The sequence below is a fragment of the Gambusia affinis genome, linkage group LG01, assembly GCF_019740435.1.
Source record: "Gambusia affinis linkage group LG01, SWU_Gaff_1.0, whole genome shotgun sequence".
NCBI classification, from domain to species: domain Eukaryota; kingdom Metazoa; phylum Chordata; class Actinopteri; order Cyprinodontiformes; family Poeciliidae; genus Gambusia; species Gambusia affinis.
In genome coordinates, this window is record NC_057868.1 from 35,896,436 (window position 1) to 35,912,153 (window position 15,718).

The 15,718-nt window shown below is 36.4% G+C and overlaps 2 protein-coding genes across 2 annotated transcripts in view; one reads left to right on the plus strand and one right to left on the minus strand.

Annotated features, from left to right (window-relative positions):
• Positions 1-6,882, minus strand: part of ankrd52a (ankyrin repeat domain 52a) — a 28,863-nt gene extending 21,981 nt beyond the window's left edge. Inside the window, exons 1-13 of the mRNA XM_044118955.1 lie at positions 6,627-6,882; positions 5,886-5,969; positions 5,689-5,767; positions 5,410-5,480; positions 4,126-4,326; positions 3,937-4,024; positions 3,138-3,280; positions 2,218-2,430; positions 866-944; positions 661-775; positions 461-543; positions 256-373; positions 99-167 (exon numbers count right to left, since the gene is read on the minus strand). Coding sequence (XP_043974890.1) covers positions 99-167; positions 256-373; positions 461-543; positions 661-775; positions 866-944; positions 2,218-2,430; positions 3,138-3,280; positions 3,937-4,024; positions 4,126-4,326; positions 5,410-5,480; positions 5,689-5,767; positions 5,886-5,969; positions 6,627-6,653 — 1,370 coding nt within the window. The 5' untranslated portion in view covers positions 6,654-6,882. The remainder of the gene's footprint in view (positions 1-98; positions 168-255; positions 374-460; positions 544-660; positions 776-865; positions 945-2,217; positions 2,431-3,137; positions 3,281-3,936; positions 4,025-4,125; positions 4,327-5,409; positions 5,481-5,688; positions 5,768-5,885; positions 5,970-6,626) is intronic.
• A 1,571-nt stretch (positions 6,883-8,453) lies between these two features.
• coq10a (coenzyme Q10A) lies at positions 8,454-13,748 on the plus strand. The gene is made up of 5 exons (XM_044128721.1): positions 8,454-9,118; positions 10,297-10,446; positions 11,179-11,371; positions 11,547-11,648; positions 12,380-13,748. Exons 1-5 carry the CDS (start codon positions 8,982-8,984, stop codon positions 12,545-12,547), a joined length of 750 nt encoding a protein of 249 aa, XP_043984656.1. The 5' UTR covers positions 8,454-8,981; the 3' UTR covers positions 12,548-13,748.
• Positions 13,749-15,718: the final 1,970 nt, after the last annotated feature.

A 15,718-nucleotide genomic window follows, 5' to 3' on the forward strand; every position in this document is an offset into this window, starting at 1 on the left:
GGGCGCATGCCAGGTGAAATTAGACAATCACATCGAATTATACCGTAATTTATGAATTTAACGGATAAAATGTTCAGACACCATCGGGTAGAACTCACCTTCCCATTATGTCTCTCTTGTTCAAGTCAGTACCGCTACTTAAGAGCAAGTTCAGACATTCAACATTTCTGTAAAAAGATATGTTTATTAAAAATAAATGCATGTCTTTGGTTAAAAAAAAGAAAGAAAAAAAAGCATAAAAGTTGTGCTATTTACCCTCCAGAGGCAGCAGCGTGTAGACAGGTCCTCCCAAAGTTGTCAGGGGTGTTAATGTCAAACCCAGCCGATAGCACATGCTCTTTACTCATAGATGAAACTATACTATACAGCTGACCTGGAGGGACATTAACAAAATTACTCACATAGACATAAAGAATTAAACAAGTGTGTGAATCGGAGTGGATTTATTTAGAAAACAAACCTGAGGAGAGTAACTTGCGACAACAGTCTGAAAACCCGTACAGCACAGCTAAGTGCAAGGGGAACATTCCATTGATCCCACGTCTGAAAAACAAAACACATTAGTAAGAAGCTGCACTAGATGCTGAACACCAAATAAATCAATAAATGTAAAGCTGCACAGTTTTCTAAAAGTACAAGTGGTGAGACTTTCGCCTCTACCTGGCTGTGTCTGCTCCGTTGGTCATCAGAGTGCTGATCAGCAGTTCATGGCCATACTTAGCAGCAACGTGGAGGGGGGTATTGCCATATTTATCCACACAGTCAATTTCCCCACCTGATAAAAATGCAAAGAAGAGGGAAAGAGAATTAAATACGCATTCAGAGCAGAGAACAAAATGAAAAGGAAAAAGGAAGAACTAATTACCGTTTTGGATGAGGATCTGAGAGCGTGTGAAGCGTCCATGAATGGCTGCCATGTGCAGGGGGCTCTTCCCTTCTTTGCTCTGATGAAAGTAAGAAACTAATTATTTTCACGAAAATGTTCACACAAAACTAGTATAATTTTAAAATACATCCACTGCAGGGCTGCCCAAGTTTTAGATCCATCCCTTCTCTAATAACACTCCTGAATCAAACGAATGGCTTGTCATCAGTGCTCTGCAGTGGCAAATGTAGGATGGTGCATAGGCCTGTCGCGATAAACAAATCAATTAATCGCATGATAAATGACAGTTATCAACCTCATTTTAATTTATTGGCTTTAGCGTTTTTTTCCTGCCTTTTTCCCTTTCTATTGATGACACTGGATGGAAAAAAAAGACTCAAATCTGGTGACCTTCACTGACCTTGCCCTTCTTCATTTCCTTAGTGTAAGGGAGGAGTGAACGATTGCATCAGGTAGTCGGATAAGCCCTATTATTGAAGAGCAATACAGTATACAGACTTCATAATCTGTACTCCTTTGGTTGAATGTAGCTTTTATTTCCACTTTGGTTTTATGTTGTTTAGTTTTTATTCAAATGCATTTTTTGTTAATGGAGACTGAGAATCCATTTTATTTTTGTTTTTATTTGGTTGTTTTGTTTACCAGTTCCAGTCTTAAGTGTTCTTTTGAAAATAGTGCGTTTATTTTTAGCAGGATGTGCTTGCATTATTATGTCATTACCATTACAACAGTTCAAAAATATGATCATTTATTATATAATTTTGAGACAATTAATCACTTGTCAACTTTTGTTATTGTGACAGGCCAAATTCGGCTGCACAGTGGCGCAGTTGGTAGAGCTGTTGCCTTGCAGCAAGAAGGTCCTGGGTTCAATTCCTGGCCGGGGGTCTTTCTGCATGGAGTTTGCATGTTCTCCCTGTGCATGGTGGGTTCTCTCCGGGTTCTCCGGCTTCATGTTTTCCAAAAACATGACTGTCAGGTTAATTGGTCTCTCTAAATTCTCCCTAGGTGTGAGTGTGTGTGTGAATGGTTGTTTGTCCTGTATGTCTTTGTGTTGCCCTGCGACACACTGGCGACCTGTCCAGGGTGACCCCGCCTCTCGACCAGAATGTTAGCTGGAGAGGAACCAGCAACCCTCCTGACCCTATTAGGGACTAAAGGTGTATAGAAAATGGATGGATGGATGGACAGGCCAAATTGTGCATTATAAATAAAATACTATAAAATAAGAGCTTGTGAATGAGAGCGTCACAAGCTCTCATTACTGCATTACTCCGAGTTTGGTGGAGTTAATCTGCATCACAACACAGCGAACGCTGCTCTTCTCTTACCTGCTGGTTGACATCAGCCCCATTGTTGACCAGCAACTCCAAACACAGGGCACCATTGGTGGAGACGGCAGCCAGGTGCAGAGGGGTGAAGCCACACTTGTTGGGCTGGTTAACATTAGCGCCGTGGTTCACCAGCTCAGTCGCCACAGCTTCCTGTCCCATGTAGCAAGCCACGTGAAGCGCAGTGTTTCCGAAGCCGTTGGGCTCATCAATCTGACAATGAAACACAACCGAAACATCACACTTTATTTTAAAAAAAATCCTACAAGAACATTTAAAAAGAGGTAAACTTACTCGTTGAAACCATAGACATCGGCAGGGCTGCAACTTATTATTTTAATTAGTAAATAATCAATTATTCTGACAACTATTTGATTAATCTGACAATTAGTTGGATTTAAAAAAACTCCCAGTCTCAAGATTTTTCATTCAGTTTTTTATGCAATAATTTAAATACAGAACAACAAATAATTCAATCCTGTTTTAAATAATAAGCAATTTATTGCCTTAAATGCAATAACAGCATACATTTCTTAATCATTAAAAGGTTGCTAACTAACATCAACATGTGAAAAGCTCAATTAACCGATCAATAATTTCAAAGCAAAAGTTGATTAATATGATTTTTTTAACCAAATTAAGCTAACACTATGTCACTTACAGAGTATTGATTTGAACATATTTACAGACAAAGTAGGATTTTTTTCTTAAATGAAAAGCGTTTATATTCTTTGTACTGTTTTGGTTTCGTTATTGTTCTGAGAATGTTGCTCTTTCAGCAAATTGATAGATATTTAAGTCTGTATACTCCAGTTAGCAATTAATTGATTATTAAATTAGTTGACGATGATCGATTCAACATGATTAATCGTTTCAAACCTAGACAGCAGTGATGCAAACATAAAAACATGACCTCTCACCTCTGCTCCCATCCTCAGAAGGTACTTTACAATTTCGATGTGACCACTTGCAGCAGCAGCATGGAGAGGAGTATAACCCAGCTTATCCTTGCAGCTCTTGTCAGCACCACGGGATACCAGCATCTTCACAACCTCCAAATGTCCTGCAAAAAGCCCAAAAAACATTTCAATGTAAGATTTGATCTACAGTTTAGTGTCCAGAGTTAGAAATGTTTGGAGAAAAAGATTGGTTAACATATGTAGTGCTGTGTCTTTCATTCTCACATTGAACACACTTACTAACGTTACTGTTCTTCATATGGACAAATCTAACTTCTACAGTTTTAATTCCTGCCTAAAAAATTTTTAAAAACAGCTGGAGGCTAAATATTCTTCTAACATGAACATGTGAAAAGCTCAGCGCTTTCTGCTTCATTTAGAAACACAGGGTAGGGATAATTTGTTGATTATGTTTTGGATTAATCGGTTAATCTAGATAGAAAAAGGTGCTTAGTTGCAGATTTTCCTTTCTGTTTTTTTTTCTTTTTATAGAATTTGAACCAGGTGAACCTAAAACTGCAAAGAACATATTTACAGATAAAATATTTTTCAAAATCTTAAATACAAAATGTGATTAATTATTGTACATTTTTGGATTAATTGCTTCTCTGACTATGTTGTTCCTTCAGAAATTTCTTCTGTTTTGAGTCTGTATATTTAACAATTACCTGGTTACTAAATTAGCTGATGATTAATTAAAAAATAATTGATTAGTCGCAATTAATCGTTTCAGCCAAACATGAAATAGAAACTTGTTTACCCAAATAAGCAGCACAATGAATAGGTTGCCTCTCCTTCTTATCAATGGCACTCAGGTTGGCTCCTTTGTTCAGCAGCAGCTTCACCATCTGTTCAACAATTAAAACAAAACAAAACAACAAAAAAAACAAGTAGAAATCAACTTCATGGTCATCTCTACACGTTAAATGGTTAATCCTGGCAGCCTCACCTCTTGGAAACCACTCTGAGCCGCATGGTGCAGGGCAGTCCGACCGGTGCGATCTGCCATGTTCAGGTTGCTCAGCTGGGTCAGCAGAGCCTCTGCGCAGCGCGTGGCACGGTTGGCAGCAGCCACATGCAGCGGCGTCTGCCAGAACTTGTCTCGCGTGTTTGCCTCGGCTCCGCGCCTCAGCAGAAGACCCACTGCTCTCTGGAGAGACGGAAGCCACCACCAAAAGTTAAGAGTTTTGATTGAAGCATTAGGGTGCAAATATGTACAGTTTGTTTAAAAACCATCAAGTCTTCCATTCTATCACAGCTACATTTTAAATTATGTCTAGCTCTACAGTTGCAAAAACTAATGAGTCCTGTCCCTCCCCCACATATTGCTACACGCTGCTGAAAAACTACATTTTCCCTTTTGAAAGAAATAAATGTATAACCATTTTAACATATTTTTTGTTGGACAAATGAACAACCGTAATGTGGAAACTAAAGTAGTGTTCCCCATCAATTTTATTATATGAACAACATTTTAAAAGCTGCAACTGCCAAGCAGTCAGAGAATATTAAAACTACACAATTTCTTTATAAATAAAGAAACTCAAGCATTGGTCGAAAGCCTGAAGCTGAGAGTCTTGTATCTTGCTTTTATACTGTTTCTGTCTGTTGGTTAGTTATTTCTAGTGTAAATGTTTTCCTTTGTTGTTATTTTTTTCTGTCCTAATAAAGGCACAGTGAAGAGTTTTGCTTTGTCTGCTTACTTGAAACTTAGCTATTGTGCTAATGCCTGCATGCTTGCACCACCATTAATTCTAGTAATGTTGATCAATATGCACTGTCCTGATGAAATGAATTAAATTAAGCTGACAGTAGACTGGCTACTTGAGCAAATAGCCCAACTAATGAGCGAAGTAATATTAGCTTGTGGTGTTGACAATATAAAAAGAACAAAAACAAGCACTTTCTGTGCAACAAACACTTTAAAACCACTGATAAATTTAAAACATTTGTCCTACATTTCCTACTTCTGCTTATAAAATTAAAAAATATATTGTAGGCAATATTATAACTGTACATTAATCAAAATGTTCTTTATTTTAGTGATGAATATTGTTCCTTTTCTGTTTTAAATAAGCTATAAGATCATGTTACACATTTTTGCTTAAAATTTCTGTCTAATAGTCCTGGAATTAAAACATTCAACATACATAACTGTGGTTGGACACAAAAGATAATTCAAATATAAAAATAATTAGCTAGAAATGATAGACTCCTTAAAATAGACACCTACTTCATTCCTTGAAGCAGCTGCCCTGTGCAACGGGGTCAACCAAACGTTGTCTTTAGCATTTACACTGGCACCTGAAAGATATACATTTCCATTTTCAGTATAGGTTCACAAAAATTTGCGACCAAAATCCTCTTCTATGTATATTTTCTTGTTTTAGCTATAAAAACAGACACAAAATGTATTTTGCTGACTGTTCCACTCCCCCTTAGAGATGGGATTTGGTCTTATGGAACATGCATCATGTTGGACTTTTATCTGCAATAAATGTAGTGGAGTCACCTGATTCAATGAGGAGGTCCATAATATGGACATCACCCACACAGGCAGCAGCATGAAGTGGTGTGCGGCGCTCATGGTCCTTTAAAACACACACACACACACACACACACACACACACAATACGTGAAGCATTAGGACTCCAATGTGCCTTCCATCCAGTATGATCTGCATCAAAACTCAATGTACTTGTCACATACCAGTGCATTGACATCTTCCTTTCTGTGCAATAACAGTTGAACTTCTTCAGTATTCCGACTGAAGATGGCCTGGACCAGAGGAGGCTGAAAAACACAAACACCCCGGAGTTACAAATAAAACTATGCAATAATAACAATAATAATACTAATTTGAAACCAAAAGAGAACAAAACCTTAACACTAATCCAGATCGATTACTCAAAATATGCCCATCTCTCGTACCGCTCTTTATGGTCTATTTGAGGCGCTCAAATAGTTGGTAAAAATATAAATATTCATGGGATAGTAAATGCATAAAAATATTGGCATGAAGATATATTATGTTTTCAAATGTTTATTGCAATTATTTAAATATGGGGCTGATTTTCTCCCGTTCTTTTATTATTTTTTTCCAGCAGTTAGACCAAGCCCTAGCTGAGGCCTACAGGCCCCAGCCTTCAGTTCTTACGTCAGTTAGCTAAAAGGCTCGAGCTAACTAATGCAGCTACGGAGCTGGCCCTGGCCCAGACTACGGTCGAAGCTACGCTTCCGACCACAAAAACGACACCACACATCAAAAATACATGAAATTCTGTCCTCCTAATTATTAAAGTAACAAAAATATGCATGCAATAACGATGAGCAACAGTAGTATTTCAAGCGGTTTGGCGAATACGTAGCATGTTGCGCACTAGAGCAAGTTCCTTCCAGCAAATAGACTGCGCCAAAACACAAACACGGAGGGCTTTCCTTTCAGCGTACCTGGTCTGCAATGTTAAGTACTCCCATCTCCCAACTCAGCCAGGACGGAGCTCCTTCATGAGGATTAAACTTCGAGGTAAAGCTGCAGTGCAATTACAATTTCCACCTCTCAGACTACACCCATAACTGAAAGCAAAAAAAGAAATGCGGTCTTTCTCTCTCGGTCTGCCACTGTTGTTGTCTGTATCCAGCGTCTGGTCTGACGATGGCGCTGGTCCGCCTACAGGCGTGGCGGTCCGCTTTCTGCTTTCGGGGGTGAAATGTCTACACCTAGTGGCGGTGAAGGATATAACATTCATAAGCATGAGTAAAACAATTATCCTGAAGGTCAAACGAGACCTTAGAGATTTTAGAAAACATAAAAGCCATCAGTGAAAGACTCAATTTTAAATGATCGCTTTTAATGCCAATGCTTTTGTTAATTTAATTGTAGAAGGGCATTACACAAACTAAAAACTAATTTAAAAAATACTCAGCAAATATGTAATAGATAGATAGATAGATAGATAGATAGATAGATAGATAGATAGATAGATAGATAGATAGATAGATAGATAGATAGATAGATAGATAGATAGATAGATAGATAGATAGATAGATAGATAGATAGATAGATAGATAGATAGATAGATAGATAGATAGATAGATAGATAGATAGATAGATAGATAGATTGATTGATTGATTGATCATTTTGCAGATGATTTAAAAATGCAAGTATCATCAGTTTAATTTAACATAATTTAATTTAATTCATTTCACTAGGACAGTGCACATTTGCTTACTATTACTCATGGCAGTGGAGATATGCAGGAATTAGCACAATAGCTAGTTTTCATCCTTTTTAGCCTCTTTCCAATTGCATGTAGTTAAAGTATTTTAATATAACAAAAAATAGCACAAGTTATATGTGAAAATGTGTGCGAAAACAAAAAAAGTGATTTATGTAACACAAGCAGGTAAAAACCCATAATAATTAAATAAATAAGACAAGTTTAGCAATTTACCAAAAAAGCAGGGCAATTAGATATTTTATTACATGTAAATTTAACTGCAACAGACTGGCGACCTGTCCAGGGTGAACCCCGCCTCTCGCTCAGAACGTAGCTGGAGATAGACACCGGCAACCCTCCCGACCCCATTAGGGACAAAGGATGAACAGAAAATGGATGGATGGATGGACGTAAATTTAACTAGCATAGAATAGAAATAACTTGTAAATTACAAAATATGCAGGTATATTTTTGCTTAAAAATAACAGCAGAGTATTTACAAAATGTGAACAGTTATCAGGTATGTCAACTCCCAGCAGAGTCTAATTTCTGCTTGGAGGAATGTTCTATGAAAACGCTCCGGAAACAAAATATGTATTGATAGTAAAATAAGAGAAAGTTTTTATTTCACTTATTTTATTTGTCTCAATAAACTGAGACAAATTAACTTTTTGTCTCAGTTTATTGAGACAAAAAGTGGTCCACACCATATAGAAAAAAATAAAATAAAATAAAGTATAAAGTAAAAAAACAAAAACAAATGAACACATCCATCATAAAGCAGACAATTATTCCAATGTTTCTTTTTAAAAATAGAGATATATCTAACAATTTTCAATTGACAGAGCTTTTACTGTTAAGTTGTTTGATAAATCCAAGTAAATAAAATAATGCTTTTGAGTAGAAATTTTTGAATGCTTTAAAATGTATATTCTAAAGGATTTGCATGTTTATATTTAGACTGAATATATTTAGACTGAATAAATTGATTTTGGTTCTGCATAGATTTAAACATTGACCTGACTTGGTATAAATGTCCCTGCGTTTTCACCCCCTGTCCAGTAGGTGGCAGAATATTTTCCATGAACAGTTGGCTTATCCCTACCTACTCGCTGAAGTACGGAACAGTTTGTCCCGTCACCGGCGTTTTATTTAGCAGAAGAAGGTCGTCAGGAGCTGGACGTACTTTAACAACAAAAACGTGTATATCAAGTCGGAAGCCGATGAAAGGAGCTGATTTTAGTGCAGATTTTGTGTCGCAGACACAGAGTGATGTGTGTGTAAGTGAAAGTGAAAAAGGACAGCAACGCAGCCTCACGTCGCGTTTTATCGGGGCTGTTATGAAACCTCGTTAGCCACCGTTAGCCGCTGACTACCGTCGTTTGTAGCCGCAGTTCTGTTGGGAGCTTTGAAAAGTGGCCGGAGACGCGGGCAGTTGGTTGCTAGTGTAGTTAACCGCTCTGACGTAAGAGATTGCGGGCCGGAACTTTGATTCTCTCTGTTTCTGTTTGGACCCGAACCTGCCCGGAGTTCGGCTTCTCAACGCCAGGATCACCGTTGTTCGGACGGAGAGTGGCTGGTTTGATGGCAGCCACAGCCGGTGCCCGGAGGTTACCCATGGGTGTGCGGACGTTCAGTGACTTTCTCCAGATCGCCACTGTGGGCTCCCCTCGCTCCTGTCGTTCGGCTTTACAAAGAGGATGTTTGAGACAAAACATCAGGTAAGAAACCCGAGTGGTTCTGCTGGAGTTTTAGTCATGTTTAAATATCTGTTTAATAAAAGTCACCTACTAATGTTTTATACTGGCTTATGTGGTTTGACTAATATAATATTCAAACGTCTTGAGTCTAAAACAATATTTTTCAGCGATTGTTCTGCCATTTACAAGGGTCAAAATAAATGTTTTTGACTTGTAAAGGTCACTTTCAAACGAAACAATGTCCTAAAGCCAAAATTGTTTCCAGTTTCTTAAAACTTTGATCGTGTTGAGATATTAAATCAGTTAACGTTTTGGTATGTATGTGATTGAAACTATTTAGCTAATTTTGATTAATTACCAGGTTGTTAATCTTTGATTTACTCAATTACAATTTATCCTCATTCTGACCTTTAACGTCACAGTCACTAAAAAATAGGTCAAGTGCATCTAATTGGCCAAATATCTTGTTTGCATATAGAATTTATGCTAATTCAAGTAATATACTTGGAGTATAAATGATCAAATTTGAATTTTATTACTGTTTTCCATCCATTCTTTTCTAAACCTTTGATCCACTATTAACAAATTGAGCCAGTTTAGATTTCTCTCTAGGAACTATAATATTAAGGTATAAAAAAGTCTTAAATATTGTCTTTTCTATACTTCCTGCCATTAGTATCTGAAGCAGACAATTTCATTCTATGTATAAGAAATCTTAATATAAAATTATTAAAGAGACATTAGGGTTGTCTTTTTAATAATTTTACATGATTAAAGAGAGTTGGATTATCAGATGAATATATTGGATGAATATTTATCAGCAGAATCTCTCTTACTGTTATTTTTTTGGTTTGATTATAGATCATAATTTCTCATAGGATATAAATTAGCCCAGTATTTGACTTAAAATATGTCACTGATCTGACTGAGTGTTTCTGTGTGGACAGTTCAGGTGTGAAACACATGAGAGTAACTGTTCTGCTTATCAATCAGATTTCAAAGGATGGTAAAGAATCCTCCACTTTCTCTACATAGAAATACCAAACCCAGAAATTGCCAGCATTCTCCCAGCCCTGACCTTTTATACCATTATGGTCAACCTCAATAGCTGGAAACTAGAACACAGGAGAGCTGTTTGGTTGGTTTGTATACCCAGGAAACCGAATGAAGCTCACAGAGCCTCTGCTTTCACCTTCTAGACATCTGTCTTCATGTGGCATTTTGATGACGAGAAGTCCCAAGGTGCTTTGCCTTCAAGAGTGGGACACGATGACGACTGTCCGCCAGAGCAGAAACTTCATCAGCCTCACCAACAAAAGGAAGGAGTACTCAGAGCGTCGAATACTTGGGTAATATTTCAGTATGATCTATTATTTATTGCTTAAAGCTGCAGTATTTAAGTTTTATAATATATATCTATAATTATCTATATGTATATAGATATATATATCTATATACATACTTTTTTTATATTTGTTGAAACTTTCACTGTTTTGACAGTATATAGAATAAGACAGATGAAAATGTAACTCTTCTGCCTTCTCCCAGTGCTAACCAGAAACAGTGACTTGTTCCTTTGCCATTAACACGTTCACAAGGTTGATTGACAGCATTAAGTCCCTCCTCCTAACTCTGAGTTGTTATTTACTAAACAGGCAAATAAATTAGTGCTGTAGAATTTATCTGGAAGAATTCCTCTGGGTGAAGTTTAGTGCGCTTAAACTTTGTCAAACTTCACAAAAATGCCATAGCCCTAAGTGTAAAGTTATCTCTGCTGTTAGTGCGTCAACCAGTTAGTGGAGTTTGCCAATCATTGAATGCTTCACATTGCCAATGCCCTTCAAAAGTAGAGGTGAACTGAGTGACTGTTATTGTTGGTTTGTGCTAACCACAACACTCTTCAGTGTGGAAGTTGTTACTGTGGAAATAGCAGCACAAGGAGGAGTTTAAGGAGATTGATCCTTTTACTGTCACAACATGACAGTTTCGTTAAAAAAACATTTAATAAAAGCTCAAAACTGTTTATAAAAGCTTTGAGCTTAAGAAAATATCACTTAACCTTGTAATTCTTTCTTTCATAGTTTTTCCATGCAGGAAATGTATGATGTGGTGGCCAACGTCGACGACTACAAGCACTTTGTGCCTTGGTGTAAGAAGTCCCAGACTATCATGAGGAGGGCAGGTCACTCAAAAGCCCAGCTGGAAGTGGGATTCCCCCCCGTGGTGGAGAGATACACATCCATGATCACTAATGTCAGACCTCATCTAGTCAAAGTAAGGATTCACTGGTGGAGTAGTGTGAAATATTTAATCTAACACGCATTGATGCCAGTTTGGTCTGTCTGCTAAAATGTGATAAGAAGTTAAAACGTTACTACAAACTCTTGCATAGACGCCTCATTCAGCTGTACTTTATGGTATTTCTAATGTTGTTTTTGTCTTGCTTTAGGCTGTGTGTACAGATGGAAAACTGTTCAATCACTTGGAGACGATATGGCGCTTTAGTCCTGGCATTCCCGGTTACCCTCGCACCTGCACTGTAGACTTTTCTGTAAGTATTCGCTGTAAAAAATGCTTCACTATCTTCTTTCCTAAAGTTGGTCAAAAAGATTTATTTATTATAAATGCGGGAAAATTGTTTAGTAGCTGCTTTATCATATAGCAGTTTAGTAGCTATATTAAAGCTAGTAAACTATCATATAGCTTAGTAGATATGTATGATAGTGACTATCATATATATAAAGTGTATATTAGTGCAATTTCTTTTTTTCATACCAAATCTGATTTAAATTTTTTTCTAAAAAGGAAATTACAAATGACAATATTTTCAAAATGTGGCTTCTATCTTTATCATTCCTTCTTTTTTATGTTGTACACCAGAGAATTAGGGCCAGGCTATGAAAATCTTTGTTTAATTATAGACATAATACTAGCTGAATAAAGATGCAATTTTACCAGAAGAACATCTTTAAAATTACGAGAAAAAAGTTGTTTGTCTGGTTCTCGTAACATTCCTTCTTCATTCCCCTAATATTTCAACTTCATTCTCATAATTCATAAGAAAAATGACACTGTTTTATTATAGAACAGAATAATTGCAAAAAAAAGTTCCATCAAAATGAAATGGGATAAAGATCTGTATGACAGTGTCAGAAAGGTTTGTGCATCTTTATATCTTCAGTTTGAAACAAGAGAGGTGCAGCCTTATCTTTTATCACTTGGTGAAACAAAACGAGACATTACTCTGGAATGCAGTGTCTAACTCTTCTTCTTCTTTCCCAGATATCCTTTGAGTTCCGGTCCTTGCTCCACTCCCAGCTAGCCACCATGTTCTTCGACGAAGTCGTAAAGCAGAACGTTGCTGCGTTTGAGCGGCGAGCCTGTAAGATGTACGGCCCAGAGACTCGAATCCCACGAGAGCTGATGTTTCACGAAGTGCACCAGACGTGATCTTGGCGGCCGCGCACATCCTTCCTGATCCGGCCTTAAACCACACCGACGTTCAGCCCCGTTGCACTCTGACCTGCATGACCCGCCCTGCGTTCACCTGTATAGACACTGCAGCCGCAATGGACCCATAACTCCTCGTTTCGGAAATCCCACCTCAAGTTTCTCTCCTTTGCTCTGTCTGCTGTCCGTCTACCTCCTGCTTAGTTTTTGTTGAGCAGAACCCATCATTGCACCAGCTTCATGCGGTTACGGCTGTATTTACGTTAACAGTAAATCATTAAAACACCATGTTACCAGTATAACATTGACTTTTAATTTAAAACGACACCATCTTTTCTTTTTCCTGTGTAACACACCTGTGCTTATGTTTCATGCGTCCCAATGATCTGAGGAAACTGGACACATCATGAAAACCTCAGCTGATCACACATATTCTATGAAAGCACATCCTTTGCCTTTACTTTTACCATCTGTCCCTCCTGCAAATGGAAATTTCAGTATATCCATCAGAAAGTAGTGCTGTGGCTTCGAATTATTATGTTTTTAATTTATTTTGCAGTAGATGTTTGTTTTTGTTATTTTGGGAGGGCGTGTTAAAGGTGCCATGTTTTTGGGACATCATGCGTCGTCACTGTAACAGTATTAAAGTGAAATGTCCTTCATTAGTAGCCGACGGCTGTCAATCAAACAGGTTTGGGGAAAATTTGCTTTTGCCTAGCTGCTGTGCTGTGAGGATTGTATCAGGACTTTGTCTCTTATTTTATATTATGCCTTATTTAAAAGTACTGCTGTAGAAAACAACAGCTTAAGATGGTGGGAGTCGAACTTTGCACAGAATAACTGAATGAAGTCGCAGAAATGCTGGAGAGTACTGTAAAAGTGCTAATGAGAGAACATTTAAAAAAAAAAAAGAAAACTTCAACTATATTTGCCAAATTTTATTTTATAGAATTATATAAGAGTTAAAGGGTGGAAAAATTAAAATGCCATTTCACGCGATCACGTCTTGTGGTGCTTTTTTTTAAATTTAAGTAAAATTACGCTAAAAATGAAAATGTTGCACAGACAGAAAATGTTGTTTCCCCTGTTAGACAATTGCATTTGTCCATCTGGAGGTGATTAGGACCATGATATTTTATTTCATCTTCATTCTTATTTTGAAACATGCTGGTGAGCTGTAGAATAAAATGCTGCAAAACCATTTATCATCTGTGACTTATTTTTTTGTGTTCTGATGAATGAAGCTGATTAACAAAAAAGCAGATTTACTAAATTTGCACTGACGTATACAGAAATGTCAGCCTGTTGGAAAGTCTCCATATACTGTAGGGCAAAAATAATCATGATTCATCAATTATATAAATAATCAACTAATTCGGTAACTAAAAAAAATCATTGACTGGGGAATATAGACTCAAACAAAAACATTCTATATACGTTTAAGATAATAATTTTAAAAAAAATTGTAAATATGTTTTATCCTGAACTTGTGAAGTGGTAGTTTTAGCTTTGTCCTGGTACAAATTTTGTAAAATAAAAATAACATCACTTAGGCACCTATTATGGTTCATTTATTAATTGGTTAATAAAAAAAATATTTCCACAAATTGATGTATAGTCAAGAATAATTAGTTTTTTGTTAGTGCCATACACTAACAAAACTCTATTATTGAATTTTAAGCAGTACTATTTAAAAAAAAAATAATTATTATTTGCTTTATTTGCGTTGTTTAATATTGAATGCAAAAGGCTTAAGTGATGAAATGGAAAAAAAAGTATTTTTTAATCCGATTACTTGATTAATCGTCAGAATAATACATCGAATACTCAAATACTAAAATAGTTTTTAGGTGCAGCTCTAATATACTATGATTGCACTCAATAATTGACTTGATTGATTGATTGAGCCGTTCAGAATGAAACAGATATTTTACAACTGAGTGTCAGGTCAGTCCTTTTCCCTCTTTAGCTCTGGTAAGATGCTTCTTTAAGTCTCAGTTCAAGAGTGGCTCAAGAAAATTAGCGACACAGTTGTGACTCATAGGCTTTCTAACTCAAATGTGAGACTTTTTAAGACAATTATTAATTAAATTTAAGATCTATCCACAGAAATCTACGAACTTCGCTCAGCCAACTGGCGATAGAATTGCACTTACTCATAATAAACCCAAACAAGCTAGCTAGTTAGCTAGCGGTAGCCTCTATAGCCGTCTCAAGCTTTTGCCTGACAGAAAAGTCCGGCGGGAAAAAAAATAGGACAAACGAGGTTTGTGAGGATTGTATCCTCTCCAGTTAGTTTAAAAAGTAATTAAATTTAGATTAATTAATTTCAGACTTTTATAGACTGCACGAGCACCATGGACTCATGTTCTGGGTATTACAATCATAGACATGAGATCACAATCATTTGAAGGCTGCACTGGTTCTTGTGGCTTGTGCGCCTTTTCTTTCCAGTAACATCTTTGGACAGATTCCTCAAGCAGCCAAATTATTTAGTAATGATGACCTTTTATGACCTTCGGGCATCATTGACTGTCTGCTGGACAAAAGTCAAGTCAACAGTGTTCTGTTGACCAGAACGCAATATATTTTTGCATACTAATTCTGGAAAACATTTACGTTTATGAGTATTTTTACTACTCTATATTTTTACATTTACTAGACTAATGTTATTACTCTTACCTGAGTAAAATTTCTGGATATTCTACAAACTTGTCTTAACCAAAAAAATCCCCAGTTAACATACACTTGCAATTTTGTTAACGTTTAATAACTTTAGTTTCAAACTAAATTGATTTGGAATTTTTTTTTTCTTTTGTCTAATTTTGTTACTTTGTAATTATGTTATTCCTGCAAATTATTTTCATAATATTTCATATTTTAAAATACAAAAATTTAAATCTTTACATTTTTTTAATTTTTATTTTATTTTATTTTCCTTTGTGATTAATAAAGTATTTTTGAATTTGAAATATTTCTGTTTACAAATTAAATGCTTGCTGTTTGGATCAGTCTGTACCTGATTAAAGTCTTAGCTACTTTTTACTTTTACCTGAGTAAAAATATGTCACATTTTTTGGCTATCCTACCCACCTCTGTTTTAAGAAATATAAAAGAAATAAAGTCTTGAAGTCAATACTAGAATGAATTTACATATTCATACACTGTATG